Source organism: Octopus sinensis, linkage group LG2 (genome assembly GCF_006345805.1).
Source record: "Octopus sinensis linkage group LG2, ASM634580v1, whole genome shotgun sequence".
Classification (NCBI taxonomy): domain Eukaryota; kingdom Metazoa; phylum Mollusca; class Cephalopoda; order Octopoda; family Octopodidae; genus Octopus; species Octopus sinensis.
In genome coordinates this window covers 92,311,706-92,337,445 of record NC_042998.1, presented here as the reverse complement: position 1 = coordinate 92,337,445, position 25,740 = coordinate 92,311,706, and the positions used below count along the sequence as shown (strand labels likewise).

The 25,740-nt window shown below is 34.3% G+C and overlaps 1 protein-coding gene across 6 annotated transcripts in view; it reads left to right on the top strand.

Moving 5' to 3' along the window:
* Positions 1-17,946, top strand: part of LOC115223791 (ankyrin repeat and IBR domain-containing protein 1) — a 312,949-nt gene extending 295,003 nt beyond the window's left edge. For 5 of the 6 annotated variants that reach the window (XM_036515478.1, XM_036515472.1, XM_029794458.2 and 2 more), the window contains 9 exons: positions 1,966-2,052; positions 4,609-4,678; positions 7,924-8,066; positions 8,203-8,415; positions 9,602-9,773; positions 10,389-10,514; positions 12,749-12,869; positions 13,982-14,160; positions 16,649-17,946. In XM_036515478.1, coding sequence (XP_036371371.1) covers positions 1,966-2,052; positions 4,609-4,678; positions 7,924-8,066; positions 8,203-8,415; positions 9,602-9,773; positions 10,389-10,514; positions 12,749-12,869; positions 13,982-14,160; positions 16,649-17,556 — 2,019 coding nt within the window. In that variant the 3' untranslated portion in view covers positions 17,557-17,946. The remainder of the gene's footprint in view (positions 1-1,965; positions 2,053-4,608; positions 4,679-7,923; positions 8,067-8,202; positions 8,416-9,601; positions 9,774-10,388; positions 10,515-12,748; positions 12,870-13,981; positions 14,161-16,648) is intronic. The other variant, XM_036515484.1, reaches the window with a different exon arrangement.
* Positions 17,947-25,740: the final 7,794 nt, after the last annotated feature.

Here is a 25,740-nt window from a genome sequence, read left to right as displayed (position 1 = left end):
GCTAAATATTATTTGTGTAAGATGTAACATGTGCTACAGAGCAACATATGTTAAAAATGAAGATGGTCTTAGTAGTTTATCAGTAGTTGTTAAAAAGTTTCTCTTTCCTAAACACGTGAATCTTAGCTTCTCAGTTGATTTCTGTCCAACCACCTTTAACTTTTTAAAGCTTTACTTTTCTGTGGAGATCTCCTTTAATCCTCTTTTTTGTTTGTTTATTTGGTAAATCTTTGGAAATAATTAAAAATTGTCCAACCTGTTACTCATACAAGCCCAGGTAGTAGAATTAGTCTAATTGGTTAACTTGGATTAGTTGTGTCATAACTGTGAAGAGATATTTTAAATATAATGTTTAAATATATAGTAAGATAAACCTAATGTTTGGAAATTGTCTATACACATTGTTTAGGACAATAACAATTTAGTAATGTCTTAGAGAAAACATACCCAAGACCTGTTTAACATTGTGAAGATAACGAAAGACATGTTTCTTCAGTTCGTAGAATTTATAGAGATTCATTGTAAGAGAAAGACACACTAATCAGTCTGTAATTGAGCAGAAGAAAGATTGAGCTGACTTTTTAATAAAAATATTTTGGCTAAGAGGTTACTTCCCAACCATGTGTTCTTGGCTTCACTCCCACTACACAGCACCTTGGGCAAGTGTTTTCTATTATATCCTGGCTGTCCAGTACCTTGAGAATAGATTTGATACACAGAAACTGAAAGAAGCCCATCATATCTTTGTGTTTATGTTACTTCCTTGCCTTTACTACATGTGATAGTCATAAATAAATGTTACCATCATGCAAGTGGTATCATTCGTTTCTACTTTTCCATGAAAGCATTTTCTAGTCTTGGGGAAATATTATCTTACTTGGAAACAGGTGAGGGTTGGTGACAGGAAGGGAAGCCAACCTTAGAAAATCCACCTCAACAAATTCTATCTGTCCCACGTGAGCATGGAAAAGTGGATGTTAAAATGATGATGATAAAGCAACAGTAATGGGATGAGCTGGATGATTACAGCATATCTTTAACAGAGAAGAAAACACAATCATATTAAAAGAAGTCTATCATGTTTAGCAGATATGGTTTCTAAGAAAAAGAAGCTTGTGTTTGTTTTTTGAATCTAGAATATGATTACTTTGAGAATGCAGCATTTAAAATAATGTTTTCTCAAATATATGCATTAACTTACCACTTCAGAAGTAAACTACTGTAACCATTATTGAATATGGATATGAATAACAGGTTCTATGTTTAGGGAAACAGTAGTCATACTTATTAATTTTAGGTTTAATTAAAGTAAAGCACTTAGTAAATCTGGACAGCTAAATTAAATATTATCAATGTACATGTTAGGGAGAAGTACCATTACCATCATTGTTTTTATATCCCATTCTGTGCTTGTATGAGTTAGACAGAATTCACTGAGGTGGACTTTCTAGTCAAACACCCATCCTGTTTTCAGCCTTCACTTGTTTCCAAGTAAGGTAATATTTTCTCATGGCCAAACATGATTTCATGAAAGATTAGAAATGAAGGGCATAGCACACATGACAGGAAAGTAATTCTTATTTACAACTGTCACATAATGTCAAGTCTGCTTGCATGCAGACACACACACATGCCTGGCTGTTTACAGTTTCCATCTTTCAAGTTCATTCACAAGGCTTTGGTCAGCCTTGTGGAGACACTTGCAAGTGCTGTGTTGAGGGACTGAAATGGAAATCACATGGCTGAAAAAGAAACTTCTTAACCACACAACAATGCCTGTATCTAAAGAATAAATATTTGGAACTTTATCTTCATTATCAGGTCATTGTGTATATTTTTTTAACATTTCCAATACAACTTTGGACATCTTGTTGAAGATAAGTTTTGATTGAAAGATATCTTAAAAATCATTTTATTTCATCAAGGATTTTTATTTTATATGCATATATATTTTCTATTTCTAAGGCTCAAGCCAGGAATACTCAAATGCAAGAACTCAATCGGTTTGTTCATTTCTATACTCGATTTAAGAACCACGAAAATAGCTACAAGGTAAGTTCAAGTTATGTGATTTGTAATTGGTCATTATTAAAGTTCATGAAATTAAAATCTGAAAACTCACTGTTACTTCAGAATCACATTCAGGTGAATTAATTTGATGAGTATAAATTAATTAATGAAATGATGCGTGGTTATGGATATTAGTTCAGATAAAGTACACAACAGGTGAAATAAGTGCAAAACGAATAGTTTTTAGCAAAGAATGTCCTAGAATAGTAGAATTGAAAGCTGAACAAAAAATGCTTTCAGTCTTGTTCTACCTATCAATTAATGAGACAAATACTTCATTAAAAAGTGTTATTGGTAAAAATTACTTTGTTATCCACATAGACATTGAGCTGGCAGAATCATTGGCAGACAAAGTGAAATGCTTACCAGTATTTCATCCATCCTTATTTTCTGAGTTCAAACTCTGTCATGGTCATCTTTGCTTTTCATATTTTCGGAGTCGATAAAATAAATATCAATCAAGCTCTGGGATCAATGTAGTTGATTTAACCACTCCTGGCTATGAATATTAAAACTGCATCCCTTTGCCAATCCATGTTGAGTCAGTGTAGCAGAGTGGGCTCATCAAACCAGAATGATCCCAAGCTCAAATTCATGACCTCCACATCAGACCATGGTTGGTGGAGATAACATGCTAAGGCCTTTGGCCTGCAGTGGACAGAACATAAGGAATCCAATCCAATCCACAATATTTCAACGTACAGTGTAAATGTTTTGAAATTCCTTTATCTTTTGAGTTTTTGCTTCAGCCCCCTTGGATATTCTGTAGTTTAATTAGAAACAATCACCACGTGTTAAATTGTTGTATGTGTGTGAGTACCAGAAGTGTTTGTTTAAATCTCTCTCTCTCTCTCTTTATCACACACTTTTATCATCCCCTTAGTACTTCAATACAATAGAAGCTAGAAGACTGATAGAGACGTGTATCTCTTTGTTTGTCCCTCCCTGTCCCTCTCTTTCTCTCTCTCTCTCATGTGCACACTTCTACCATCTATCCACAGCATGACATTGTTTATCCCACAGGAATCTGTTCTTAGAACTTTAATATAATAGATCATATTGTTCATTCATGATATCAAATTGCTAGTGTTGTTGTTACGGTATGGGATTCTTGCGCATTCTGAGTTCAAGTTCTACTGAGGCCAACATTGTCTTTCAGACTCAATCCAGAGCATGAGTTTGGGGGGAATTATTAAAGCATTAGTGTCTGTTCCAAACCTTTGCATTCTGACAGCAATACCTGTGATGACATTAGTGCCAAGCTGTGTCAGCCCTAAAGTACCAGCCTTTCTTTTGGATAAACACAACTAAAAGTCTTCTACATAAAAAAAAACCATGCCCAGTCAAGTGTATGTATGTGCCAATGCACCCTGACCAGTGGAGGTCCTTATCATTGACTATTTAATAACATAATAATATAATTGTTCAGCTGTGTACCAACACCTGTGAAGTATTCATTTCATTAATACTAGTTGTTAATCATTAGTGAAATCCTTTTGTTACCATATTTCTGTTGAAATAAACTGCTTTTGTTTTAATTAAGTTTGAAAATAATGAAGAATTTAGCAAAATAACTCATTATTAAAAGAGAGTTTGGAACATAAATTAACATGGAATTTTGATGGAAGGTTCTATTGTAGATCACTTTAAAACAGAAAGTTTCTATCAAGGAACCAGAGGTAGTCTTGGGTGGGTGTGTATTGAAAGGGTTAAACCTATCTCGTATAGTGAATGGCATATAATGCTTTGTAGAGATCCCAATAAAAATGTAATGATAAAACATAGAAATACTACCATTTAAAAGCTATATGAAACAGAATTAGACAATTTACATCGAAAATTCTTCTTAAAAGGATTGTACAAATTCACTCTTGAAAATATCAATGTTTTATTATCCTCTGGATTTTACTTTTTCCCATCTGTTTTATGGATACAATGATCCTTTGAGGGAATATTCTGTTAGCTGCTATTACTGATATTCTTTAACTTGCCATAAACTTTATTTTTGATTTCAAATTTAAATACTTCTAAATATTCCTTATACTAAAAAGTAATTTTAAAGAAAACTTTAAAACACTGCCCACACACACTTTTCTCTCTCCCTCTCTCTCTCATTTCAGCATCTATAATCTATGAGCTTGGTTTATTTTCTGTTCTATTTCATGATTTAATTGCTGCTCACTTCACAAGTGAGCACATAATCTGAAGGCAAGATATTGTAATACTGGCTTTTTTTTTGTGTGTGATTTTTTTTTTAACTCCTTTCTCTCTCCTCATTTCCACCTGTGTTTCTTTACTTCTTCCATTCTTTAGATTATCTTCACTGCTCCTTTAAGCCATTCTAAGTATTTTAAATCTTCCTGCACCTCTTCTTCTTTGAAGTTGTCTCCCACTTGTTTCATACTCTCTAACTTCCTTAATGTTTGAATTTTATCAGTTTATGAATGTAACGCAATTATATTTTTCCCCCCACCTCACCCATGAATATATAACCAGGGGCTGTGTAAAAACAATAAACATTTGGTGTATTCTATGTAGCTTGAAGTACCACTCCTGAATACTGCTAAAGAAAAAATGATGAAGTTAGCTGAAGCTGTGACTGATCATGGTAAGTACATTCTCATAAATTTCTCTAACATTTCTAATCATCTTTTATCGTACATGCTCTTCTGAATAATGACATAGTAACTTTACTACAAAGTTAATCTTGTTCTTAATAGTTTCTTCTTTACTAGACACAAAATATATGCTAGTGTGGCTTTCACTTTCATTTCCAGGTTTTATTCATAACAGCTTTACCATATTTCTATTTTTGTATTTGGTTTGCAAAATTCTTGATGCGAACATATGTTGAAACGTTTTGTTGCATCTCAATAGGGTCATTATTTCAATAATAAACACACACACTGGTTCATCATCATTTATGACCTCACCAATAACAAGCTCCCTCTGCTCTATGTCTTCTGTAGGTCACAGAATGGCTACAAAAGGACTTTGATATACCTTGCTGATTGATAGATTGTCTGAATAATTAATCAAAGAATTGGTTAGTCAATTGGTTAAATGGCTAACCAATTGACTAATAATGATAAAAAAAACTTTTAAAAACTGTATATTTATCATTGACAAAACAGCCTTCGTGAGATACAGCAAAAGCTTTATCATTCATAATCCTCACAATATATGGTGGGTCAGATGGCAGTCAGTGATTGTAGGTTTCTCATAAGCATAAATATAGAGATAGTTGGAAGATCATAACTATTACAGGGAATGAGCAAGAGATAAATAGAATTTGCTTTGCAGTAAAACATGCATATTAAGTTTGTATTTGAAAGATGATAGCTTGAGTCAAAACTGTACAACTTGGATGTTGGAGAATTAAAAAGAAGATATTTTTGGAAGATAATCAAAGAATGAAATTCTTTTTTTTTCAAATCTTTTCTGGCATCTTGGACAAGCATCTTTTACCAGTCTCAGGTCAACCAATGCTCAAAGACTTATACATTATCACCTCTTTGCTTTTCATATCAGAAAGTGATATGATTTTAGTAGAAGGAACCGTATGGAATCTTGTTGTGTATGTGTGTGCATCTTTGTGTTTGTCCCCACCACCACCACTGCTCAACAGCTGGTGCTGGTTTATTTAAAATAGACCAATAGAATAAGAACTAGATGGGAAAAAGTGAAAAAAATATTGGGGTCAATTTGTTCAGCTAAACCTTTCAAGGCAGTGCCCCACCATGACCACTGTCCAGTAACTGAAACATTATTCATTATTGCTTTGTTTCTGTTTTGTCTACAACTAAACTGAGATACAAAGGTTATTGGTAGTTTGTGTATGGCTATTTGAGTGAAAGATAACTAAGATGGGTCTCTTTTCCTTATGACAGAGATAGTTGTTTGTCAATTGTTAGATGCTTTACTTCTTTCATTCATTTTATAACCATTTTTCCATATTGTATGTGTTGAATGGGGGAGTTATTTGAGATTATGATTTTTATGACCAGATGCTCTTCTTGTCTCCAACCTTTACTTGTTTCTCCAAGAAAGGAAATGTTTGCTTTTATTGCAGGGCTCCTCTAAAGAGTAGAATGACCAGTCATAATATCAACATCAACATGCTCACTCATTCACTTGTGTATACATACACAGATACATATATCATCATCATCATCATCATCATTTAACATCTGTTTTTCTATGTTGGCATGGATGGCTCAAAAGGAGTTAGCAAGCCAGAGAACTGCACCAAGTTCCAATGTCTGCTTTGGCATGATTTCTCCAACTGGAAGCCCTTCTTAACTCCAACTACTTTACAGAGTTTACTGGGTTCCTTTTTTATATGGCACTGGCACTAGTGAGCTCACCTAGTAACAACCCCTTGACTGAAGTGTAGTATTGAGAGAGGTGGCTTTATGTTAGGTGATGAAAGGCTTATGTATGACAGAGGGACAGAAACAGATGTCTACACACACACACATGATTCCTGTTGTTGTGTTGCCAAATCCCCACATAAGGTATCAGTTGGCCTAGGACTATAACAGAAGACACTTAAATGACTTTATATTCTAGTCTCTCTTCATGATTCTACATATATTGCTGCGTCGTATAGTTTCCTTCTCTTACATTGAGTAACTACTATAATGAAAAGGTTTACGTGGTATTATGCATTAGAATCAAGCTGCAAATTTGCATAACAGGGGGAATTGATAAATGTTGATGTCAGCTTCAGGTACATGAGCAGCATTAATGAAACAACTCCAACTCAACTGGGTAATTGATTTAGTTCACTGGGAATTTATTGCTGTTTAATGGATATCGGAATAACTGGAAGAGATCCGTGTGATCTTTTTTTTTTTTTCAATTGAGTTGATGTAGATTAATACTTTGGAAGGCAAATGTGGGCAAGAGGGGTTCTGAAGAAGAAAGATTAAATAATCAAATAATGAGCTTAGTACAGAATATCAGAAGTTATATGCAATGGATTTGAAGATAGATCTGGAGCATTAAATAGATTTAGGTGACATTAAGGAAGAGCGAAAGACATTGTGTCAAAGCGGTAAAGAATGAATACAACTTATTGGACCAACGTTTGAAAAGTGTTGGTGAGTGGGGCTTGACTATCAAGTGGGTAACATTTTTCTTAAGTTTACAATATATATGTGTTTAGAAAGATATGTAATATTTTGAAAGGAGTTAGAAATTGAGGAAAAAGTAATTTTCATCCTAAAAAAAAATAACCAAGCGCTTATGAAGCATACTCTGCTACATGAAAAATGTGGAATGTCTTTATGAAACTTAGTTAAAATATATCTAACCTAGCATTTGTATGTTGTTTTGATTGTGTACTGTTACTATTGAGAAGGATTGCAATATTGTGGATTTCTTTCCCAAATTTTCATAGTATGAAATTCTTGAGCTCCCACTTTAGGAAAGTCATGTGGATGTTGAAGCTGCTTGTCAAAGTCTGATATGAAAAGCAAAGAGGTGATAATGTATAAGTCTTTGAGCATTTATTTCATGAAATTGACAGTAAATTGAATATACATTTATTATAGATCTGCATGTGGTTAATGTTACTCTATTTTAAAGATTTATATGCAAACACAACCATTTTAGGATTTGCATGTAAACAAATATTTTCTAACCACTATAGATTTCTAAACCTTATACATGTATTTTTTACAACATGTAAAACAAGACACAAATCATGAGTTTATCCTTCTCTGTGAAAAAGAGTTTTTCTACACCTCTTGTATCTCACTCATAGAAAAGTGAAATATCTGCTTGTGTAACCTATTTCTCCACACTTATCAAAGCTGTTATGAAACTTAAATTTGTTTTTAATTGCAGTATCTGCCAAATTAGAGACCAAATTTGTTGAAGATGCGGTTCATCAGTTGTTGAAAGCAAGATGTGTTTTGAAGTGTTCTTATGTCTATGCATACTATTTGGATGGCCCAGGCTACAAAAAAATAGTGTTTGAATGTATGCAGGTATATTATCATCATTGTTATTATTATTATTATTATTATCATTATATATTTTTTATCATTCTCCTTTGCATCATGTCAAGATTTATTCACAATTTACTTATTTTATTGTCTGCGTTATTTTGTTTTCTTATTTCAGACAGAGTTGGAAGAATGTACTGAAATTTTATCTCAGATAGTAAACCGTCTTTATCTGCGGACTCCACGTAGAAGAATAATTGAACAAGCTCATATAGTTCAGCGTAAGAGACATGAATTTATTGCTGCAATTGTGAAAGGTTTGGTACCTCCTGAAACCCCACCAGCCATGCGAAAACGCAAAAGAAAAAAATATAGTATAGATCTGGAAGATGTAAGTGTACATGTTTTTTACATTGTGAAATATTACCAACTTCATTATGTCATTGATCTACTGTATGCTTTTTCACATATGTTCCAAAATGAAATTCATAACCATCCAAAAATGTTTGCAAAATTATGCAAAATTTCAAAAACAAAATTTTATGTTTTCATTTATGAGGTGGTATCAAAAAGTTCTCAGACTAGTTCTGTAGCGTGCCAACAGATGACAGCACATGGTTATGTGCACAGTGAGAGCTAGCAATGACCTTCATGAAGCAGTGTGCTGAGTGACATTGCTGTGTTTACTTCACAAGTTGTGAAATTTGTGGTTTTGTGATCATATGTATGCTGTAGTCTGTAATTTTGTCATGGATAGAAAGTTGGAACAAAGAGCGAATGTAAAATTTTGCATTAAACCTGGGAAGTCTGCTACAGAGTCATTGAGAATTCTTCGGCAAGCTTATAACGATGAGGCAATGGGTTGTATACAATGTATTGATTGTCATGGGTGCACCAAAAGTGGAAGAACAGCTCTGGAAGATGATGAGTGATCTGAAAGACTTGTCACCCCCACCCAGAAATGTGGAGAAAATTCATCAGCTTTTGTATGAGGATCATCAGAGGACAATCAATGCTGTTTTGAAGCATTTGAGGGAAGACATTTGACAACAGTGACCAAATCCGTGGAGCACAAAAAATTAAGAGTTTTCATGATGACAATGCACCCTATCACTGAGCTTTCCTCGTTTCTGAATTCCTCACCAAAAACAACATGGTATTGCTTCTGCACCCACCCTATTCACCAGATTTAACTCCTATGGACTGCCATATCTTCCCTAAGATGGGAATGCAGCTCAAAGGTTACCGTTGTTGAGATCCAGGGCGAATTGCAGAAGGTCCTCAACTCACAGAAAATTACTTCCAGGCTGGATTTGAAAAGTAGCAGGAACACTGGGACCAGTGTATTGTTGTGCAAGGTGACTATTTTGAAGGAGATGATGTTAAAACTTATATAAATAAATTTTTTTGTTTTTTTTTTAACGTAACTATTCTGGGAACCATTTGATACCACATCATATCTGCAGTTCATAAGTTTAATGAATTTAAATTAAACCGAAGAAATTATTCAGCTCACTTTTTTTTTTCTTTTAAATTTTACAGTTGAATAACTGTTCTAAATTTCTATTTCTTTCCAGGAAGAGCTACGTAAAGCTATCTTGGCATCTATTCAAGAAGTTGATCCTGCCAATCCTTGGATAAAAGATGCTTCAGGTCGACACACCAATGTCATGGCTGTTCTGGACTGGCCAGATTCAGACAGTGACAGTTCAGAAGCTGATACAACTGGAACTTCACTGAAATCTATTGGTATTTAAATATTCACTAATTTACCATTATCCCACTTACATGTCTATTGGGTTATTAGAATCCATTTAGCCGTAAGGTTAACTCTTTTTACAATATTTTTGCTTTTATATCATATATTGTTTCTTTCATTTGCTTTAGGGGAATTGCTTGCTTCCAATTATATATCTCATTGCTTTTGCTGTAACCTTTCTCTTCCTTATCTTTTATTTTGCTAATAAACGACTGCATTTCACTACAGTTGCATTTTCTCTATACTATATTATTATTCTTATCCTAGAATTCTTTAGCAATATTAATTTACTAAAATATCAGTTCTATGAAAAAAAATTGCACACCTTTTAAAACCAATGTACCTCTTAGATATTTGTTAAACAGAAAAATATATTAAATATATATATATATATCTTACATTGTTGTTCCTAACCTGGTTCATTCTAGTTAACTCTTCTTCAAATTAGATTTCTATTTCTTCTTCGTGTTTCCTTTCTTCTCCATTGATCTATCCATTTATGTCATCTGATGCCGTGATTCTCACAACTTTGCTATATTCAGTTTTGGTCCTTTGCATTTGAACATTATAATAGCTAAGTTATCAGTTAGGGTTGTGTTTTTTAGGGAAATGTTCCCGTTCTGGCTGCAATCGTCTTCAGGCTTTGAATCCTCGGACTGGAATCTTACATGATCACTGCAGTCTTCATTGCTTGCATTTGGATCACCAGAAGAATAATAGCAAGCAACAAGGTTGGATGATGATTTTTACACAGAATAGATAATAATTCTGATCTTCTCGTTCCGTCTTCTGAAAGTACTTTCACATTTATGGATTCTGATACATTCTACAACTCAGGCAGAAATTCCAAATTTCAATTTGTTATGTATAAAAATTTAGCAACATTTCATCTTATCTGTAGAATTTATTTTTAAAGATTAAAATGTATTAAAAAAATTAGATTGAAACCTTACAATGTATTCTTCTACTATTTAATTAAATTCTCCTATAATAATTAATTTATGGTTTATAATTTCTGAAATTATTCCACATAGTTTATTGTTGTAGCCATAATTTTAATCCTGCAATATTCCCAGTTATCTTACTGTTCAGTAGTATTGAGCTTGTCACATCTGCTAAGTTTGATGTTGCATAAAATCAGATTCAATTACAATATAGATGAAATGAATATAACATGGTTTCTCTCAGACAGATGAAGAACTCAGGCACATTTAATTTGTGTTGACATCTTTTGTATCTGAATTGAGAAATGATATTTCCTTGAATATTTATATATGATTAATATTATTTATTAATAAGTTTATAAAAGTGCATTTATTTCTGTTGGATCCCAAAGTATAAACATTAAACCAAAATATTCTTAATAATTGTGAAGGTGTAATGTAATATTATAAAAGGAAGTTATTTATTAATCACTTCAGATATTATGTACAATATAATGTACTACAAGGGGTAGTTCAAAAAATACCAGTTAAGCCTTGCTAGATTGGAACTATGATATACTTTATATATTAGTCACGGGCTGTGTTTACAGAAAGTCTTATTATATTTCTATCACTCTTGTCATATACAGACAAGTTGGAAGATATTACTTACTTTTAGTTTACTTAGTAATATATTTTGTAATTTACTTTCTGAATTTTGAGCTATGGCAGAGAAAGAACATGGTAATTTAATAATCTAGTTTTGGACACTTGAGGAGATATTCAGTTATTGCTTGCATGTGTTTGTTGATACAACCTTGCCAGTTTTATTTTGAAAAAAATCAAAACAAAATGTCTTGTCAAAATACAAACATTCTTACAGAAATCTCATTTCATGTTTCACTGTCTCCAAGGACTTTGGTTCTACATCACTAACATCAAGCTATATTTTTCTTATAATTTATCACCTTTCTGGCTAATATACTAAAATGTGTTTCCTCTGTGATTATTAAATTACTTTTTAACGGTTTCTAGAGTATGCCTCATATATAAATTCACAGTTTTCTGAAAGTCTTTGTAAAGTTACTTTGTTTAAAAAAAGAACAAAAAACTAAAGAAAAGTCTATGGTCTCTTTTCATAAGACTTTTACAGAATGTATCCCAATATTTTCTCAACTTTTATCTCAATATTTCCTTCACTTTAAAGTGTCTTATTTACTTGTTGTTTCATGGAGGATCTATTTAAAGTTCATTTCTAGTTCTGAATTTTTGAAATAGCATATAGTTTATTTTGGGAGTTCTGATTCTCATTGCTTGTTTTGTGCACATTGATCACACCAACTGCACAACATTGAGTTCTAGCTTGGTCCTTTACTGCATACCCAAGAAAGAAATTTTAACTGTGTTGTTCATGTTTGACAGCCAATAGAAAGCCATTGAAGAAGATACATGCTGCAACTTATTGTAATTATTGAGAAAAAAATTAATTATTACTAAAATAACTGCTGTAAAAAAAAATATTTGCCAGTCTCCAATGAAGTTTTCTGAGCTATTTAAAGAATGGAACAAATTCTATGGTGACTAAGAAAAAAAGGCTTGCAGAAAATAGTTTTATGGAAATTAAATATAGGAACTGATACTCTAAAGTAGCTTTGATTTGCAAAAAATAATGAAGAAATATTTTACAGTTCTAAATAGAGACGAAAATAAAAGATGGTGAAAATAAGAAACATTTCATCAGTTGTACTGATAAAAGAAACAAGTTGCTTTTGTAATTCAAAGAAAATGCAAATAATTTTAACACAAATATTCTAAATAACTTTACTGTAATTTTATTTTACCATATTCCAAAATAATAGCATTTATGTTCAAGTTATATCAATGAAATTGTTTTGAATGATGCAATGGATTGAAGTAATATTTAATGAAAAGAGAGAATAAATATTAATTAAAAAAAAAACTAAAGAAATAAAAGCAGGCTTTCAATATTGACAGTGAATTTCCAAGTTAATTAACAGATGTTTAACAATTTTCTGTTGTAGATGGCTTACCTGAAGTGTTCCTTGATGAACAGATGGAACTGTTAAGAGCACTAGAAATGTCCAGATTGCAGTACATGAGAGAAACTGGACTTCTCAACATTCCACAAGCAAATTCTGAAATGTATACTTTTTTCTTTGTTACTTAATATTAAAGAAAAAATAATAATTTCGTAATATTTATCCTTTGCTATCTGTAATCCATTTCTTTAATAAACATCCAATTGTCCTATCAACTGAATAATCTACTAGTTAGAATTCTTAGTGGTTGTGTACCAGTAGTATAGATGGAAGCAGGACAGTCTGTCCCAGGCAAGATTTTTGGATCTGCTGTATAAGCCTGTAAAGTATTATATTTTTTGTTGGGACTCAACACACAAGGGCTCTCCTGGCAGTACACAAGCTATGCCACTGCTGTGTATTCTACAAACACATCTTTAACATAATTCTCTAACAGAATTGGTATGACATAAGTGTAACACGACTGGCCCTTAAAATTACAGATTACAGCCTAACTGATGGGCTACTATACAGCGTCTATCTACCCAAAATCTATTCATGAAGCTTGGGTAGAGCCAAAGCTATAGTAAATGTTCTTCTCCCATATGTTACACAGTGGTACTGAACCCAGGACCACACAGTTGTGAAGCAAATTTCTTAACTAACCTATTAACCAAAATTCATATCACTCATTGTGGACAGTTAACTACCTAAAGTGATGTTGAATAATTCAGTACATCTAATGATGATCAGGAATGGTCATTTGATAAACATAATGTAAATATTGACCTGTGTAATGTAAATATTAACCCTTTAGCATTTAAACTAGCCGATGATGATGATGATATCCAGCCCAAATATTCTACCTGTTTTATGTTCAAACTGGCCAGATCAGGTCTTTCTCGCTTACCCTACAATATCACTTTTAAAATAAACAGTCGCTTCATCAAAATCTCAAAGCTACAAGATAATGCCTTATTAATTCAGAATATGTGAATAAATAAGTATTACACTTGACATATTTATCTGAATGCTAAAGGGTTAAGCATTTTTTTATAATCGCTAAAAGTAATGTTAATTCTTGAATTAAAAAAAATAGTAATTCTATTAACAACCCATTAAACAACATTGCTATATTAAATATTTAAATGACTGAGATAGTTCTGTGGCACTGGAAATTAAATTATTTTAAATAATTCCAAGTAACTTGATTTCAGTTTTATTGTAATTTTCTAGTGATATCAACTCCTTAGATGCCCAAGATAATGGTTTCTCCACTGCTGCTCCTAATCCAGGCTTGAATGAATCTCATGATACCAATATGTCAGAACCATTAACTACTAATCAAACTGACCAAAATTCTTCAAATGAATTCAGCCACCAACTTCAGACCATGTTGTCCAATATTTTAAATGGTAATTTTTTTTTTGTTTTTAAATTTTTGCCATCTGATAAATAATTCTTTCAATTTAATAACTAATTTAGTTGAATTGTAGATCTTAGTTGAAAGACTCGACAATTTATTACAGAGAAAATCCCCATGAATTTCCCTCTTTTCATGATATCATTTAACCTAATGAGTAAATTAATGTGCTAAAGAAAACACCATTGACAACAAGATTCTGAAATACCTCAAAGGAACATAAAAATGCCCTTTGCTTTTAGAATTATTTTATGCTATAAGGATGTTTATTTTTTACCATAAAAAATATTATTGTTTAAAAGTTTAAGAAATCATCATCATCTTCTTCAGCAATGAGCTAGCAAAATCACTAGAACATAGCACAAAATGCTTGGTAATATTTTGCTCCAGCTCTATAAGTTCTGAAATCAAAGATGATTTTGTCTTTCAACCTCTCAGGGTCAGAAAACTATAGTACTAGTCAAGTACTGTAGTTAATGCTATGAGCTAGAATCCTCCCACTAAAACTGCTAGTCTTATATCAAAATTTGTAACCATTGTTATTATTAAGGCACCAAGCCAGCAGAATCAATAACTCATCAGGCAAAATGCTTAATAGCATTTCTTTTGACTCTTTACATTCTGAGTTCAAATACCCCTAAGGACATCTTTGCCTTCAATCATTTCAAGATCAATAAAATAAAGTACCAATCAAGTACTGTTATCAAGTTGTTTCTGCCCCTAAAAATTACTGGCCTTGTATATGAATTAGAAAGTACTATTATTATTACTGAGGGGAAGGAATTAGTCAATACCCCTGACTCCAGCAGTTGACTGGAGGAATGAAAGGTAAATTTGACCTCAGCAGGATTTGAACCCCAAATGTAAAGAGCCAGAAGAAATTCTGCAAAGGAGCATCAGAAAAAAGTGCCTTATGGTATTTGCCTCAGTTCTTTACATTCTAGGTCAAAATATATGAAAGTCAACTTTTCCCTTCAGCCTTCCAGGGTCAAATAAAAGAAAATACTAGTCAAGCACTGGGGTCAATGGTATCAACACCTTCCCCACAAAATTGCTGTCCTTGTGCCAAATCTGTAGCTGCCTGTTGGCAAATTTTTAGGAAAGGTGGTGAGCTGGCAGAATCAGCATGCCAGACAAAATGCTTAATGGCATTTCCTCCAAATCTTCAGTTTAAGATCAAATTCTGCTGAAGTTGACTGCCTTTCATCCTTTTAGGGCCGATAAAATAAGTAGCAGTTAAACACTGGGGTTGATGTAATCTACTTAAAACTCCCCCCAAAATTGCTGGCCTTGAGCCTAACCTTAGAACCGTTCTTATAGTGGTGTTGGTGAGCTGACAGAATTGTAGCATGCCAGGCAGAATTTCTTCCGATTCTTTACATTCTGAATTCAGATTCTGCCGAGGTCACCTTTGCCTTTCATTCTTTTGATTTTGATGTAATAAGTACCAACTGAATACTGGGGGTCAATGTAATCAACTAGATCCCCTTCCCCAAAATTTCAGACCTTGTGCCTTTAGTAGAAAGGATTAAGGTGGCAAGCAGGAAGAATTGTTAGCACATCAGACAAAGCACTTAGTGGCATTTCTTTTGACTCTTTATGTTCTGAGTTCAAATCCTGCTGAAATTAACTTAACCTTTCATGTTTTTGAGGTCAATGTAACTGACTATCCCACTCCACCCCACAATTGCTGGCCTTGTGCTAAAATTAGAATCATTATTATTTTGCTATTATTTCTCAGAAAGCTCTTTTCTATAATGTAGCCCTGAGTCTGCAGACCTATGAATAGTTACATTTCAACCTCAAGCATCTCATCTTTTCTCATACAGTCTATTTTGAAGTACGTTATCTAATAGGGTGTGATTTGAAGGCAATATAGCTGTTATTTCTGGTGAGTCAAATGACCATGCAATGGAGCTCATTGACTTCATTCAATTTTCTCAAGTAAAACATAATTTGAAATGTCAGATTTTAACCTGTGAAAAGTCCATCTATTAGGACTCTCAAATGGGACTACTACATTTAAGTATCTCACCTTATGTAACCTTTAGACATAGCCATTATGAGATAGCATTTTAAAGAATCCTAGGAAAGGTTTAAATTTATTGACCTGATCAATCAACTCAAAGTTTTTGAAATTTTCAATGTGCATTTCTATTATATAAATAAAAAAAAACACAAGTACTCTTTCTTCTTTCAAAATTCAGACCATTGCCACTTAACAGTTAATTCTAGAAAGAGACCTCTTATTTAATTACTCTATGCTAATTCTTCAGCTTTCCTGATCTTAAGGAATATATCTATGTATAATCAATGATTTGGCTGATACTCTACAATACACATGCAAATAATAGGTCGCACTGTAAATCTGAGCAGTTATATTTTTGTGCTAGTGTAGGAAAACAAAAGTTATTAAAATAGAGAAACTAAATTAAATTCAGCTTGTATTGCTCATGGGAATTTCTGTCTTATTCTTTCAGAAGCTGTAGAACAAATGCAGTCTAATTCCTCTGATGTGTGGGTTAAAAGAGATTTGTCCAAAACAGAAAATGTGGATCCTGCAACACCAGTAAAAAGTCCTAGCAGCAATGAGAACATCCTTTCAAGATCCTGTAATTCCAAAATGTCATTACAATCCGAAATTGCAACTGAAGAACTCGAGCAACTCGGAGCTTATGCAGGAGCCCAAACAAAACCACTACCCGTATCACCCCCCTCCACTAACTCTTGTTTTGGTATTATAAAGGATTTATCAGTAACAAATATCCTTGCTACAGATGAGGATAAGACCAATAGCTTTTTGAATAAAGACTTCAGTTTTGGCATTAAAAAAAATGAAATTAGCACCCAATTTCAAGATGCTTCAATCTCTCAGAGTCGTTCAAAATCTTTTGACAGTTCAACCGAGTTAAATCAGTCATTAGATATTTCAGCTAATAACTGTTTAAAAAAAGTTGAAATGACTGCTGACTGTAGTGATGGAGAGAATGAGAAGCCTACAGGTAAATCAAACTTTGTTGAGAAAGCCCAAAATACAGTAAAACATTTCGACACAGATTGTGTGTCTTTGTTAGAAATATCACAAAATTTATTACACATGACTGAATCATTATTCGAAAATAGTGAACAAGATATTGCAGTTGATTCATCCACGGAAGGTCCTAATGAAACCAACACATTAAAATCACCAGAAGCAAGTACCAGAGACTTAACTGTTAATGATCTAAACACAGTGAGGAATGGTAATGAAGATCAGGTGGAAGAAGGTTATGGTAACCAATGCACTGCTTCCTGTGATCCAGCAGTGAGCCAAGAGGTAACTACAAGACCAAATAACACTACCAAAGACCACAATGAGGAAAGCAATGGCCAATATTTTTCTGTTTAATGTATTTCTTTGAGAGGAAAAAAAAAAAAGAACAAAAAACATGCCTAGCATTGAAATTGGTGAATGGGTTCTATAGAGTATGGAAATTTAGAATGTAATGCTTTTGAAAATAATATTGCATGTGGCCTGCATTTCTTTATTTTGAAAAATGGTTTTTAATGGTTGTAGAAGGCATTCATGTCGGTAAACTTAAAAACATTTACCTCAATTGTGATTTTTGTATTGTTGATATATCAAAACTTGTTGTGTACAAACAAACCCTATATATATGTTTCAAATTTGATGAGAATCTAGACTGCAATATACCACCTATTTTGATACCAGCCTCTGTTTCTATGGTCATTCATATTTTTGCATTTTGGTGAAGAAATAAAACTATCTCTCATTATTGCCAAGTTTTTTTCCCCAAACCCAAGTCACTCATTTTCTCTGTTTACTCATAAGTAAATACTCTTAACTTGGTTTTCTGTTGATCTGTTATTTCATCTTCTACTAATGCCAAAAGGTGATCAATTGACAATCTAATATCAGCATCATCATTATTCATAAACTGCAAGAGATTTACTCCCTTGGTATGGAGTATTCTGTCTTTATATCTTTATAAACTAGTACATTTCTTGATTCAGTAGAATATCTTTCTCAAACACATCTTGTTCTCCTCCTTTATGTCATCCATGTAATGCTATAAAATCTGAATTTAAGCACCAGTTCATAAAGGGGAAACATACTACATTATTACACTGAAGCTGTGTGGAATAGATAACCATCGAGATAAGCAGGAAGAAGGAATTATTGTTGAGTGAGTCAATGAGACTTCAAATATTTGCAGATAGCAAGAAGAATAAAGATAGTTTTCACTGAAGGATGAAGTAAATGTTGTGTTATTAGAAATGGGATATATGTTACAGAACCAGAAATTTGAGTTTTATTAATGGTAATTGACTAAATATCAGAAAAGAAGTGAAAGACATTACAAGACACAAGTTGATTATTTGGAGATTGAAAAAAATGACATTATCACAGATCAAAGAGAATATTAGATCCAAGGTTTTATGTTTAGAATATAGGGAAGTTTAGCTAGAAAAATTACATCCTTCTGTAAAAGTTTTTTTTTTTTAATTGGTTTGATCTAGAAGTAGTAGTGCCCATAGTTTGTGCAGGCTACCCCAGACCAATGAGATCAATAATGTTAATACTACTATTACATAGCTGACAGCTGCAGAAAATACATGAGCAGAGGTGGAAATTCCAAAGTCAACAGTCTAGATGGAAAGGACTCAATATAGGGGTTAGTCAGACCCAGAAAACAATGTGATGAAAACAAGTGAATTGGGAATGGAGGCAGCATGAGATCAGCCAATTCTTGGGGAGTAAAAGGCATCGTAAGAACAGGTAAGAAAGCAGAGTGAAGAGACTATACATGTATAGGACAGAAGCTAGAGTATGCCAATCAGGTAGAAACTCCATAAGATGTACTCAGTGTAAGCTATGGCACATAAGAGGTGCAGTAATATCAAAGGAAGGCTAACTGGAAAGATAATTTTTGTGTGTGGCAAATGCTCATGGGTAATAAACACTGAAAATATGCAGAAACAGTTTCTGTCACATGCCAGGGAAAAAAACTAAAGTAGTTGATAGCTTCCATTACCTAGGTGACCAAATCAGGGTGGATGCTCTGAGAGTGTAGCTACTAAAATAAGAATAGCCTGGGCAAAGTTCAGAGAGCTCTTACCTCTGCTGGTGACAAAAGGCCTCTCACTCAGAGTAAAAGGTAGACTGTATAATGCATGTGTACAAACAGCCATGCTACATGGCAGTGAAACATGGGCTGTGACTGCTGAGGACATGTGTAAGCTCACAAGGAATGAAGCCAGTATGCTACGATGGATGTGTAATGTCAGTGTGCATACTCGACAGATTGTTAGTACCTTGAGAGGAAAGTTGGACTTAAGAAGCATCAGATGTGGTGTGCAAGAGAGAAGAATGCGCTGGTATGGTCATGTGGCGAGAATGGATGAGGACAGCTGTGTAAAAAAGTGTCACACCCCAGTAATAGAGGGAACCTGTGGAAGAGGTAGACCCAAGAAGACCTGAGATGAGGTGGTGAAGCACAACCATCAAATGTTGGGCCTCACAGAGGCGATGACAAGTGACCGAGACTTTCGGAGATATGCTGTACTTGAGAAGACCCGGTAAGCCATAACCCGGTGCAGCATAACCGGTCTATTTAAGAGTACCCTTCAATCATTGGGCAATAAACTGCGCTTGCAAAGACCTGTTGAGTCAAGTGAAGTTATTGTCGTAGCCGATGCCAGTACCGCCTGATTGGCAGCTGTGCTAGTGGCACATAAAAAGCACCATTTGAGCACGGTCATTGCTTGTGCCGCCTGACTGGCTCTCATGCCAGTGACATGTAAAAAGCACCATTGAAGTGTGGTTGATACCAGTACCACCTGACCGGCCCTCATGCTGGTGGCACATAAAATGCACCCACTACGCTCTTGGAGTGGTTGGCGTTAGGAAGGGCATCCAGCTGTAGAAACTTTGCCAGATCAGATTGGAACCTGGTGCATTGTTCTGGTTTGCCAGCCTTCAGTCAAACTGTCCAACCCATGCCAGCATGGAAAGTGGACGTTAAATGATGATGTGATTCAAGTTGTGTATATTTGTCACAGCAATACTCTTTGTGTGTGTCACATGAGCTTTGTAGAGGGCAGTAGGAGACTGAAGTATTTCTGGTCTGAAAGGGGACTAAAATTATGTTGAAGATGTGTGCTATTTGGGAAAGATCGTTAATGAGCATAAGAATTAGCATTTGCAGCAACCATGAGGGTTCTCACTGCATGTTATTCATGTTGAAGCGGAGATGGACTACAATGTTTTGAAAAATGTGTAGGAATTATTTTTGCTGTTAAATGTGACAAAGATTGGTATCAAGGTTACATGTGGATGAAGCTTGAGTGCAGAAGTTTAAGGGAGGAGGAAGAGCATGAGAGACAAAACTGAACCTTGGAGCACACCATTTGTAACAGTGGATTACAAAAAGATTCTTAAACTTACAATAAGCTGCGATCTGACAGGAAGCAAACAATTCTAGAGATGAATGGATTTTATAGACTAGTCACAGGTCAGACATATAGCTGAATGTGTTACTGAGGCAACAACTATTTCCAACAAATTTCCCAAATGGAGGTGGGAGTACTACTTAATAATAAAGAAAAAAAGTTCACCAGTAGATCTGATATTATGAAAGTATATAGTGGAGGTCATTAAAAAAAGAAACATGTTTCAAGATTTTGGAGAGGGGTAGAGTTAATGGCTAACTCCCCCAACTTTGCGATGTTGGAAATGAGTGCAATATGTTGATAATTGGGTGGGTCAAAAGGATTAGTTTTCATGAGAATGGATCAAAATTATAGGATATTTCCAATGATCAGTACATCACTGTAGAGAGAGATATTGGTTTTTGAGATATTGAGGATAGGGGCATTGATTGGCTGCTTTAGGTTTATGTGCAGTAGGTTCTGAAGGGTCAGATGAAGTATATATACTGAGAGGGGTAGTTAGCTTAGAACTGAAAGAATGCCAATCACTGAGATATCTTTTAGTACCATAGGACCCAAGAGATGTTACCTAAAATGTGGATGAGTAGGGAATAGTCAAGATAAGGCAGGAGTCCTGCAAATTCAACAGTTGCAGAGAAAGTGATAGTTTGAGAAAAGATAGGTTTGAAGGTGAGATCAAGCGTGTTTGAAGCATTTGTGAGCCAGTCAAAGATTATAAGTAGGGGACAAAATGCACAAAATACATTAATGTAGAGAGTTGAAGATTGTGAAAGAATCAGAATGAGATGAATATGTGAAAGCCAATAAACATCTTATCACCAGAGTTTACATTCATGAAAGATTTTTATCAGTGTATTACTCAATGTAGGTCAACAGCTTATCACTTTTTGGAAGCCAGACTGATCAAAAAAGATGGAAAGAGAGGAAAATCTGTTATGAAAGATAAAAAGTTAGTTTTGCTAATAAGAGAAAAACAAATAAAAAAAATTTAAAATTTCACTCTAGTTTTCTAATTAATAAAAAGGTTGGAATTTCTATCATCAATGTCGATATTAAAACTAGAAAATTAAAGATGATTTCTGATTCATTACCTTTTTCTTTTAATGTATTTCTCTCATTTTGACCAATTTTGACTGTCACATTCTTAAAATATTTCAGTAATCATTTCTTCCTTTTTCAATCTGTCAGTTATCAATCTAACAAGATAATGTTCTGTGGTTTAGTGTATCCATCAACAGATGACTACTACTACTATGGACAAATACAAAGAGAAAATGCCAAAATACAGTTTGAATATTCAAGCATGGCCACATGATTAAGAAGCTTGTTTGGCAACCATGTGATGTCTTGGGCAAATGTCTTCTACCATAGCCTGGAGCCTATGAATGCTTTGTTTGTGAAAGTCCATTATAAATGCGTGTGTGTGCATGTGTGCGCATGAGTATTTGTGTTGTTTTTGCTTGTCACCACTTGACAACCAGTATTGGTTTGTTTACATCTCAATAATTCAGCAGTTCAACAGTAAAAAAAATTCAAACGAGTAAGCATTAGACCTGAAAGGAAGAAAAACAGAAGAAAAAAAAAGGGAAGTACCATAGGCACAGGTGTGGCCATGTGGTAAGGAGCTTCCTTTCTGGCTAACCAAAGCATTGTGAGTGGATTTGGGAGACAGAAACTGAAAGAAGTCCATCCTATATGTGTGTAACATCATCATTGTTTAACATCTGCCTTCCATATCATCACTTAACATCTGTTGTCCATGCTAGCATGGATTGTTGACAACTAATGTTGGTTTGTTTATGTCTCCATAACTTAATGGTTCAACAAAAGAGACCAGCAGAAAAAGGTACTGGTGTCAATTTATTTAACAAAAGCCCTTCATGGTGGTTCCACAGTCCAAATACTGAAACAAGTAAAAGATATATGAACATCTAACTTAATTCTATAGAAAGGTTGTATTAATTTAAGGCATAGGAGTGGCTGTGTGGTAAGTAGTTTGCTTACAAACCACAGGGTTCCAGGTTCAGTCCCACTGCGTGGCACCTTGGGCAAGTGTCTTCTACTATAGCCTTGGGCTGACCAAAGCCTTGAGTGGATTTGGTAGACAGAAACTGAAAGAAGCCCATCGTGTGTGTGTGTATATATATATATGTATGTGTGTGTGTGTGTTTGTCCCCCTAACATCACTTGACAACTAATGGTGGTGTGTTTACGTCCCCGTAACTTAGAGGTTCGGCAAAAGAGACCAATAGAATAAATATTAGGCTTACAAAGAATAAGTCCTGGGGTCGATTTGCTTGACTAAAGGCAGTGCTCCAGCATGGTCACAGTCAAATGACTGAAACAAGTGAAAGAGATTTTTAAGAACTGCAGTTGTTGTGTTTGGTATATCTAAGATTTACTTCCATTAGCGATTATACTTTTTATACTGAATCCATACCTTTACTTTATTCTTTAATCTGTAAATTAAGCTTTACTTGATCTGAAAATTATTCAACCTCAACAATTTCCTGCTATTTCAGGTATACATTTTAAAACTACTTCAACATATTTGTTAGGTAACCAACAAATTAAGTAATTGCATATAGTGTGTTACCTAAAAGCTTTTACTGGACCTCAATTTGTCTATAATAAAGGGAGGAATGCTGTAAAAAGGTATTGAGTGTACATTAAAAAAAAACAAACTAATATTGGTTGTCAAACAGAGGGTAGAGAGAAAAACACACGCACAAGATGGACTTCCAGTTTCCATCAATCAAATTCACTCACAAGGTATTGGTTCACTTAGGGCCGCCCAAGATGTCATGAACTGGGCCTGAACCTAAAACCACATGGTTGCAAAGCAAGCCCCTTAACCACAGTCATGCCTGCACCTAAAATAATTTTAACCATTAATAATTCTTCCAACCTAATTTTAATAGTATTGGGTTATCCTATAAATAATGCATTTTTTTTATACTTTTATTTTTCAAAATTAAGATAAAGTTCTTTAATCTAAAATATAATCTCCATTTTCTACAATGCTTTTCCATCTATCTGGTAGATTTGCAAGGCCCCTTTTTCAAAATTCACTTGTCTGTGATGAAAAATACTCCACCAGTACTGTTCTGACCTTGTCTACAGAATTTATATTTTATCTGTCCAAATGATTCTGAAGACTACAGAATAAATGATAATCAGATTGGGCAATATCCAGCGAATATGGTGGGCGAGGTATCATTTCCCATTCAAACTGCTCCAGCCTTTGGAATGTCATCCTCACTGTATGTGACTGAACATTGCCTTTCATCCTTTCAGGGTCATTAAATTAAGTACCAATTGCGAACTGGAGTCAATCTAATCGACTGCCCTCCTCCCCAAATCTTTCAGGCTTTGTGCCTAGAGTAGAAAAGATTATCCTGATGGAAGAACAACTTTTGTCTTTAAACCAAAGATGGTCATTTTTTTCTCGCACTGACTTAAGCTGCTCACAGTAGATCTTTGTTATCATTTCGTTAAAAAAGTTCAAAGTGCACTAAACCTTTCATAACCCGCCAAACAGATAACACCTTACGTGGGTGAAGACCTTCTTTAGCCTGGGGTGCTAGTGTTTCTCCTTTCCCTAACCAATGTCTTCGATGCTTGACATTTTTATAGAGAACCCATTTCTTGTCACCAGTCACTATTCAGTCTAAAAAAGGTTCATTCGTGAGACATTGCTAAGAAGAGCACACATTCACTGTGTGTGATTAGACTTGGAGAGTTTGTAAGGAACCCATTGACCCAATTTGCTGACTTTTCCAATGGCACACAGGTGTCGATGAATAGTTGAATGACTAAATCCAAGCTTCTCTGCTAGATCCTCAACAGTTATGATGGGATTTTGTTCCAAAGTTTTCAGGACGTCCTCATTGAGCTCTACAGATCTAGGACAAGGCTTGTCTTCAAGGCTGTAATTTCCGGCTTGGAATTTCTGGAACCATCGTTGATACTGGCTTACACTTATTGCTCAATCCCCATATACTGCATTAATATTCCTCACACTTTCCATTGCATAGTTGCCTTTATTGAACTCAAAGCAAAATATGCTCCTTTGTCACTTCCATTATAGCTTTGAGAAAATAACTGCAACTCTTCAAAACTTCCACTAAGAATAAGGTAAAATTATTACCTGTTTTTAAAGAAAGTTGATGCAGGTAGTTTATCCCATCCCCCTCCAACTCCCAGTTCATGTAATTGAAAAAAAACCACCTTATTTATGGGATGACCCAATAATTAGTTAACTTAATAATTAGCCTAACATGTTAAATCCTCTCACAATATGATCATCATCATGAATTAACATCCGTTTTTCCATACTGGCATGGGTTAGACAGTTTGACAGGAGCTGGAAAGCCAGAGGGCTGCATCAGGCTCAAGTCATCTGTTTTTGTATGGTTTCTATGGCTGGATGCCCTTCTTAACACCAACTACTTTACAGAATGTACTGGGTGCTTTGTATGTGGTGCTGTAGTATGTGATACCAGCACAAGTGCTTTTAATGTGGCACCAGCATGGATGCTTTTTCCATGGTGCCAGCACAGAGTTTAGAAAATATTATTAAACAATATGTTAGTAAATCAATAATTATCTCACCAAATCTTTATCCATTTCAATAAATCTTCCTCATAACTTGAAGCCTTGCGTGAAATCTAAACCCTTATAATCTTCTCCACACGCCTAGTTCTAAATACCCACATGAAAGTGGTGTAGCTTTTTGACCACACAGCAATGATGATTTCACATCTAGGAATAGACTAAGTCCTACACATCAAAATTGATTCAATTGTGAAAGGAAACCTTAACACTGATGTATGACTGACAAGTCTTCTTATACTGCAGGAAAAGCAAGTACCTTAAAATGAAACAGAGGCAGAGACAGGTTTTGTAGTGCATGGAACAGAAAGAGCATACAGTTACACACTCCCCACCACACACAAGCTAAAATCAAAACATTGAAAGAGTAGATCAAATATGCTGTATTGTAAATATGACAAATCCAAGACAGACAATTTTGAAACAATGATGGCTCAATATCCATTCTTTCTGAAATTACAAAATGGCACACAAAGACAGTTTAAAGAAAAACAAAACAAAATTA